This window comes from Hordeum vulgare, chromosome 2H (genome assembly GCF_904849725.1).
Source record: "Hordeum vulgare subsp. vulgare chromosome 2H, MorexV3_pseudomolecules_assembly, whole genome shotgun sequence".
In the NCBI taxonomy this organism is placed as follows: Eukaryota; Viridiplantae; Streptophyta; class Magnoliopsida; order Poales; family Poaceae; genus Hordeum; species Hordeum vulgare.
Genome location: NC_058519.1, coordinates 662072148 through 662079606, shown reverse-complemented (window position 1 = coordinate 662079606; position 7459 = coordinate 662072148). Strand labels below are relative to the sequence as shown.

General features: G+C 51.1%; 1 protein-coding gene across 1 annotated transcript; it reads left to right on the top strand.

Moving 5' to 3' along the window:
- The first annotated feature begins 2783 nt into the window (after nucleotides 1-2783).
- On the top strand, nucleotides 2784-6566 carry LOC123428553 (FT-interacting protein 4-like). The gene has a single exon (XM_045112774.1). It carries the CDS (start codon nucleotides 2997-2999, stop codon nucleotides 6126-6128), a length of 3132 nt encoding a protein of 1043 aa, XP_044968709.1. The 5' UTR covers nucleotides 2784-2996; the 3' UTR covers nucleotides 6129-6566.
- Nucleotides 6567-7459: the final 893 nt, after the last annotated feature.

Below are 7459 nucleotides of genomic sequence, written 5' to 3'. Positions count from 1 at the left end.
CTCCTAAGTAAGAAGCATTATAAATATGAAAAGACTCTTAGGAGTGTGATTAGCATAATTCATGTGAGGCTGCATAACTAAGGGTCATATAACGAAAGGATAAAAGATGAAAGGTGGCATTGACGGTCGACATGTGTGATTTAGAGAGGGAGATGGTACGAAAGATTAAGATTGTTGACAAGTATACTATAATTCATATTGTATATTGTTAGGTGGGTTGCTGAAAGTGCATGGCATTCTAGGTGTAGGTTGAGCCAAGACTCACTATGATTGTGATATATATTATCAACATTATCTTTTGTCCTTCGCTGCTCATGGAAGTAGTTGTCAATTCAATTAATCATATTTTTAGTATGATTTGTATATGTCCAAGTTTCCTTTTAGTTTAAGCTACCTTTGTGTTCCAACAATTAATTTTATTGCGCTTGGGTCACATGTCCTAATAATTACTGATATGATTTGTTTTGATTGACACATACCCCCAACCCGCCCCTAGTTATCACATGCTCACTTCTACCAATGATAATGGCGATAATAGGTTGAGACCATGCATGTTATAGACATGATAACATGCTATATCCATACACCGAAAAGATACATTGATATAGGGATTACTAAGATATATATGTAAGTGCTCAATTATTCATTGTTGATATATAGTATGGACAATTGACGCCGCCCAATCCAAAATATAGGATAAAATACTAGCTAATAGGAATAATTTCGAAAATAACCATATCATGCATGTGTGGACTCAAGGCATGCACTTTACATGAAAGATTGATCATAGACTTATCGCAACAAGAATCTGCAATTGGACTCCCTTTAGGAATGGCAAGATCGAGTGACGCAAAGTCATATCTTCTCTTCCCGACTCACCAAACCATCCATTTCTAAAAATAGAAGCAGTTCCTTTTGGACAACTATAGTTTGCATGATTTTAGAAACAAAAGATTATAACATACATATGTGTGAGTCCTATGTAAAAGCTAGATGTTATTTGGTTACGCCACAAGAAAAACAGAAGGTTATTTTTTATGGAGATTCAGTGCATGACATACTTAGAATTGTGGAGGGTTGATCATGCTTGCTGTGCGATTCAATGTATAACATAGTTGCCATAGTAACAAAGAATTTTCCACGAGATTAGATTTGTTAATAAAATATGTCTATTATTTTCAGCGCCTAATACCTATCCCTTCTAAATTTTAAATACCAAAACACTAGTGTGTGTAGGTCAATTCATGGACAACTACGTAATTAAATATGTATGCATGTGACTACTGTTTTATTGTTTTGTATCAATTCATATAACTATTTGAAGAACGCGTGACTAATTGCAAACAAGAAATCAAGAAGGTCGAGGAGTATTTAAGAAGTAAAAGAAGCAGAAGAAGGTCCTTTTGGTACTGTAGGTGTCGGTTGAGCATTGCTAGCACTTAATTTCTTGGTGCTACTCCATATATTATCAACAATGTATTTAGTCCTTCGCTGCTCGTGACAGTAGTTGGAGGTGAATTAACCAACTTTCTATGAGTTATTATGATCAATATAATACATGATTTTACTTTTAGTTTTTGAGTTTGGAAGATTATTTGTGTTGAGATAGGGCCACATCTCTAATAATTACTGATATGATGTGTTACATTTGACATGAAATCCCTAGTTATCACCAGCCCGTTTTCTAGGGAATTCTCGGTTAATTTCTCCCATGATGATTATAATAGCAGGCAAAGACCATGCATGCTACACATATGATAACTTGGTATGTCCATCCACCGAGGGGATAGATGATACGTACATGCTCTATTATTCAATTTTTGTAAATGTTCCATTACTGATTATTGATACAATGGCTAATTGACGTCACCCAACCGAAAAGATAGGATATAACACTGGCTAGTAGGAATAATTCTAAACATCACGAAATCATGCACATACTTCCCAAGAAAGATCACACTCATCGCACCAAGAATCTGCAATCGAACACAGTTTAGGAATGGCATGACAGAGTGACGCAAAAGTCGCCTCTTCTCTTCTCAACCCACCAAACCATCCATTTCTAAAGACGAAGGTGGTTCCTTTAGGACACCCGTAGTTCGCATAATTTAATAAACACAAAAATATAAAAAAGATTGGAATGTTATGACATATATATCCAGCCTTAAGTTTTGTTTTGAGAGATCTAGCCTTACACAAAAGCTAGATTTTATTTGGAGACGGCGGGAGGAGTGAGAGAGGAGGCGACAGGGTGCGCCACGGGTTTACCAGTAACGACGGGGGCGACGGAAGCGCGAGCTCTTCCTTGTTTATAGTGAGAGCAGCCTCTCTTAGCCCATATTTACATGCAATGACAAGTTAATTTTGGGGGGAATTAAACATTTACAAGATGCGCTAGATGGCGTTTAATTCCCCAAATTGAAAAAAAAAAGTATCATCATATTTAACTTTTGGGATGGGCTAGAGATGTCCCAAGGTGGTGATTTAGTGTCACTATCATCATATATAGTGACCGGATATACAGCTATAATTCTCTCATTATCCCTGTAAACTTGGTAGTATTTTTTTAGCAAAAACTTGGTTAGTGATTAGTAAAATGAAGTGTCTTTCCCCTAAAAATCATATGCAGCTATCACAATGAAACGACTTGCTACACAGATGGGTAGAAAGTGCAGCTATGATTTAGAAATGGATGAATAGCTGACCAACCAATAAACCCCGCCGACGATCGTCGACACTCGTCTGACTGACACATGGGCCCATCTTACAAACCACCGCCCAGGCCCAAAGAAAAGAAAAAGGCAACCAACCCCTCAAGATTATCGGTATTATAAGTAGAGGGACACTATTACGACACACGCGCCCTTCCTCTTCACTTCTTTCCCGAAACAGAACACCAAACCACCGAGCCGGAGCAGAGCACCCATGGCCGGCCGTCGCACCGAACCTCAGCCATCCTACAGCACCTAGCCAGCCACCCACCCACCGTAGCCACGATGAAGCTGGCCGTGGAGGTCGCGGACGCGGCGGAGCTGTCCGCCAAGGACGGCGCGGCCTCATGCAACGCCTTCGTGGAGGTGGAGTTCGACGGGCAGCGCCAGCGCACCGCCACCCGCCCCGGCGACCTCTCGCCGCACTGGAACGAGACGCTCGTCTTCGACGTCCGCGACCCGGCACGCCTCTCCGCCCTCACCGTCGACGTGTCCGTCCAGCACGACCGCAGCCTCAACGACCACAACGCGCTCCGCCCCCACGCCTTCCTCGGCCGCGTCCGCGTCTCCGGTGACTCCGTCGCGCGGTCACCCGACGACGCCGTCGTGCAGCGCTACCCGCTCGATAAGAGGGGGTTATTCTCCCGCGTCTCCGGGGACATCGCGCTCCGGCTCTACCTCGTCGCCGACGCGCGGGACGGCGATCGCGTCGCGGCGCAGGACCATGCTGCTCCGGTGGTGGACACTGGCGGTGGTCTGCAACAGAACCAGCAGCAGCCTTCCCAGCCCGCTGCTGTCGCCAGCTTGGACCCCGAGAGAATGGTCAGGAACGTCTTCTCCGGCGGCGGCGAGGCGCCGGCAGGAGCTTCTGTTGCATCAGGGTCAGGGGGGCCGGCGGCGGAGACTAAGGGGAAGAGCGGCCACGACACACGCGAGTTCCGCTCCATTCCGGCCTCGTCAGGCGGCGGCAACGAGCCTCGGCGCCACACGCTCCACGCCATGGCGGCGCCGGCCCCTCCGGCGGGGCAGACGGTGGTCGTGCCCAAGCCCGCAGGACCTGCCCAGGCACCGCCTCCGGGCTCGCAGTACGGCCTCACGGAGACGAAGCCCCCGCTGCCGGCCAAGATGGGGCCGCGCGCGGGGACGAACAAGATCGCGTCCACCTACGACATGGTGGAGCCCATGTCGTACCTGTACGTGACCGTCGTCAAGGCGCGCGACCTTCCCTCCATGGACCTCACCGGCGCTCTGGACCCGTACGTGGAGGTGAAGCTGGGCAACTTCAAGGGCGTCACCCGGCACCTGGAGAAGAACCAAAACCCGGTGTGGCGGCAGACGTTCGCCTTCTCCGGCGCCCACCTCCAGGCCAGCCAGCTCGAGGTCATCGTCATGGACAAGGACACGCTCCGCGACGACTTCGTCGGCCGCGTCGTTTTCGACATGTCCGACATCCCCAGCCGCCTCCCGCCGGACAGCCCGCTCGCGCCGCAGTGGTACAGCCTCGCCGACGCCCACGGCGAGCGGTTCCGGCACGGCCACCCGCTGGGCGAGATCATGCTCGCCGTCTGGCTCGGCACGCAGGCCGACGAGGCGTTCCCGGAGGCGTGGCACTCGGACGCGCACTCGCTGTCGAGGGAGGGGCTCACTAACACGCGCTCCAAGGTGTATTACTCTCCCAAGCTCATCTACCTCAAGATCTCCGTCATCGCGGCGCAGGACCTCATCGCCGCCGACAAGGGCCGGCCGCTCGCGCCCACCATCGCCAAGATACAGATGGGCAGCCAGATCAGGCGGACGCGGCCGGGGCAGCCGCAGGGGTCGGCGAACCAGGCGTGGAACGAGGAGTTCATGTTCGTGGCCAGCGAGCCGTTCGAGGACCCGCTGGTGGTGACCGTGGAGGAGAAGGTGGCCGCCGGCCGCGACGAGGCCATCGGCCGCATCATCATCCCCGTGGCGGCGCCGTACGTGCCGCGCAACGACCTGGCCAAGTCGGTGCCGTCCAAGTGGTTCAACCTGTCGCGCGGCATGACGGTGGACGAGGCGGCGGCGGACGCGACGACGGGGACCAAGCACCGGGAGCACTCCAAGACCTTCGCCAGCAAGATCCACCTGAAGATGAGCCTGGAGACGGCGTACCACGTGCTGGACGAGTCGACGCACTACAGCAGCGACCTGCAGCCGGCGGCGAAGAAGCTCCGCAAGAGCGCCATCGGCGTGCTAGAGGTCGGCATCCTCAGCGCGCGCGGCCTGGGCGGCAGCAAGAACCCCTACTGCGTGGCCAAGTACGGGTCCAAGTGGGTGCGCACGCGCACGCTGTTGGGCACGGCGGCGCCGGCGTGGAACGAGCAGTACACCTGGGAGGTGTTCGACCTGAGCACGGTGATCACCGTCGCCGTGTTCGACAACAACCACGTCCACCATAGCGAAGGAGCAAAGGACCAGAGGATCGGCAAGGTGCGCGTGAGGCTGGCGACGTTAGAGAGCGACCGCGTGTACACCCACTACTACCCGCTGATGGCGCTGAGCCCCGGCGGGCTGAAGAAGACGGGGGAGCTGCACCTCGCCGTCCGGTTCACGTGCACGGCGTGGGCGAACATGCTGGCGCAGTACGGGCGGCCGCTGCTGCCGAAGATGCACTACAGCAACCCCATCTCCGTGCTGCAGCTGGACTACCTCCGGTTCCAGGCGATGCAGATGGTGGCGACGCGGCTGGGCAGGTCGGAGCCGCCGCTGCACAGGGAGGTGGTGGAGTACATGCTGGACGTGGACTCGCACATGTTCAGCCTGCGGCGGAGCAAGGCAAACTTCTACCGCATCACGTCGCTCTTCTCCGGCGTGGTGGCCGTGGGCAAGTGGTTCGACGGCATCTGCAAGTGGAAGAACCCGCTGACGACGGTACTGGTGCACGTGCTGTTCCTGATCCTGGTGTGCTACCCGGAGCTGATCCTGCCGACGGTGTTTCTGTACCTGTTCATGATCGGGGTGTGGAACTACCGGCGGCGGCCTCGGAAGCCGCCGCACATGGACACGGTGCTGTCGCACGCGGAGCAGGTGCACCCGGACGAGCTGGACGAGGAGTTCGACACGTTCCCGACGAGCAAGCCCAGCGACGTGGTGAGGATGAGGTACGACCGGCTGAGGAGCGTCGCCGGCAGGGTGCAGACGGTGGTGGGCGACCTGGCCATGCAGGGGGAGCGCGCGCAGTCGCTGCTCAGCTGGCGTGACCCGCGGGCCACGGCCATATTCATCACGCTGTCGCTCATCGTGGCCGTGGTGCTATACATCACGCCGTTCCAGGTGGTGGCCGTCGTCGCCGGGATGTACATGCTCCGCCACCCACGCTTCAGGAGCAAGCAGCCGTCGGTGCCATTCAACTTCTACAAGCGCCTCCCAGCCAAGGGGGACATGCTCCTATAGCATAGACTTATCTAAATCTAAATTAATTATAATTGCCGGTACACATACATATAGAAACAAAAACGATCACTTTGTTATTGTGTGATGAGACAATCGTACAAATAAAAATAAGAAAAGTTGGAGCGGGTAGATACGATGAACATTCAGAAGCTTCCTCTCAATAATTCAAAAGTTGAGTAGTACTCCATACCAGGAAGAGAACAAAGCGGCAGATGCGGCATTGTTTTCATCCAGCATAGTATTAGTATTATTTTTTGATCCACTACATTCCATACCAGCATACTTTTGTCGGTGCGGCGTGCATATTCTTTTCTCACTTTTGTCCATGTTCTTGGTCTTCTTTGGATATACCGTATACGTGTAGAGTGCGGAATCAATGTTGCTCGACCAAGCTAACGAGAATAAATAAATAAAGCCTTCATGTACTATTGTACTGTATTCCATGTCCGGCGACCGTTGTTTGACACATGCTACTAGACGATAGATATTCATTCATGGTATTCATACTCCCTTATCTTATTCAGAAACCAGCATCAAGGTGAAGTGTATATACTAGAAGCATTCTAAAAGTGGCCTGTCCTAATCCCTGTTCGAATTAGCATGTCTCTGGAAGGATCCAGCTCCATAGACAGATGCAGCTGAGTAGATTAATTAGGCACAAAAGGTGGGTGTGTTGGTCCTTGCTATACACATACAGTGGTAGGGCACTCCATTGTCCTCTCATGACACCTCCTTTTATCAAGTGGCCACATACACAAAGCCTATGCATATGCACGAACGGTTCCATCGGTCTAGCTGTCCACTCGGATTATCCAGAATTGTAGAATGCTCAAGTAAAGCTAGCTTTGTAGATATGAATGGATGGATCATTGGTGACTTTTTTAGTTTCTCTCATTTCATAGAGTGGCATGCATTTTCTAGGTTGGTTAGTAGGTGGTTGCCGTGCAATGGGGGAAAGGAAAGGTTGTCTGATTGGGCTCTCAATCAATCGGTCGGACTATATTACTCGATTGATCGATGTTGGAAAGACAATGGATACTTGGTACACCATGCGTTGCCCTCCCTCGCCGGTCACTCATCGCTCATCAATGGATCATTTGAATTATGGGTACAATAGGAAGTTTATCTCATCTTCTTCATCACTACCAATGCAGGACCATCGATCACGTCATAAATAGTTGAAATGGACCAGAATTTTGACATTGATCCATCAACCACAAGCTTGAATTGTTGATTAGTTTAGTTCTCGATCAACACTGATGTGAGAGTGGTTTCACAATAAGTCTATCTTACTACTACTCCCTCCGTTCCTTAATATAAAACATTTTATG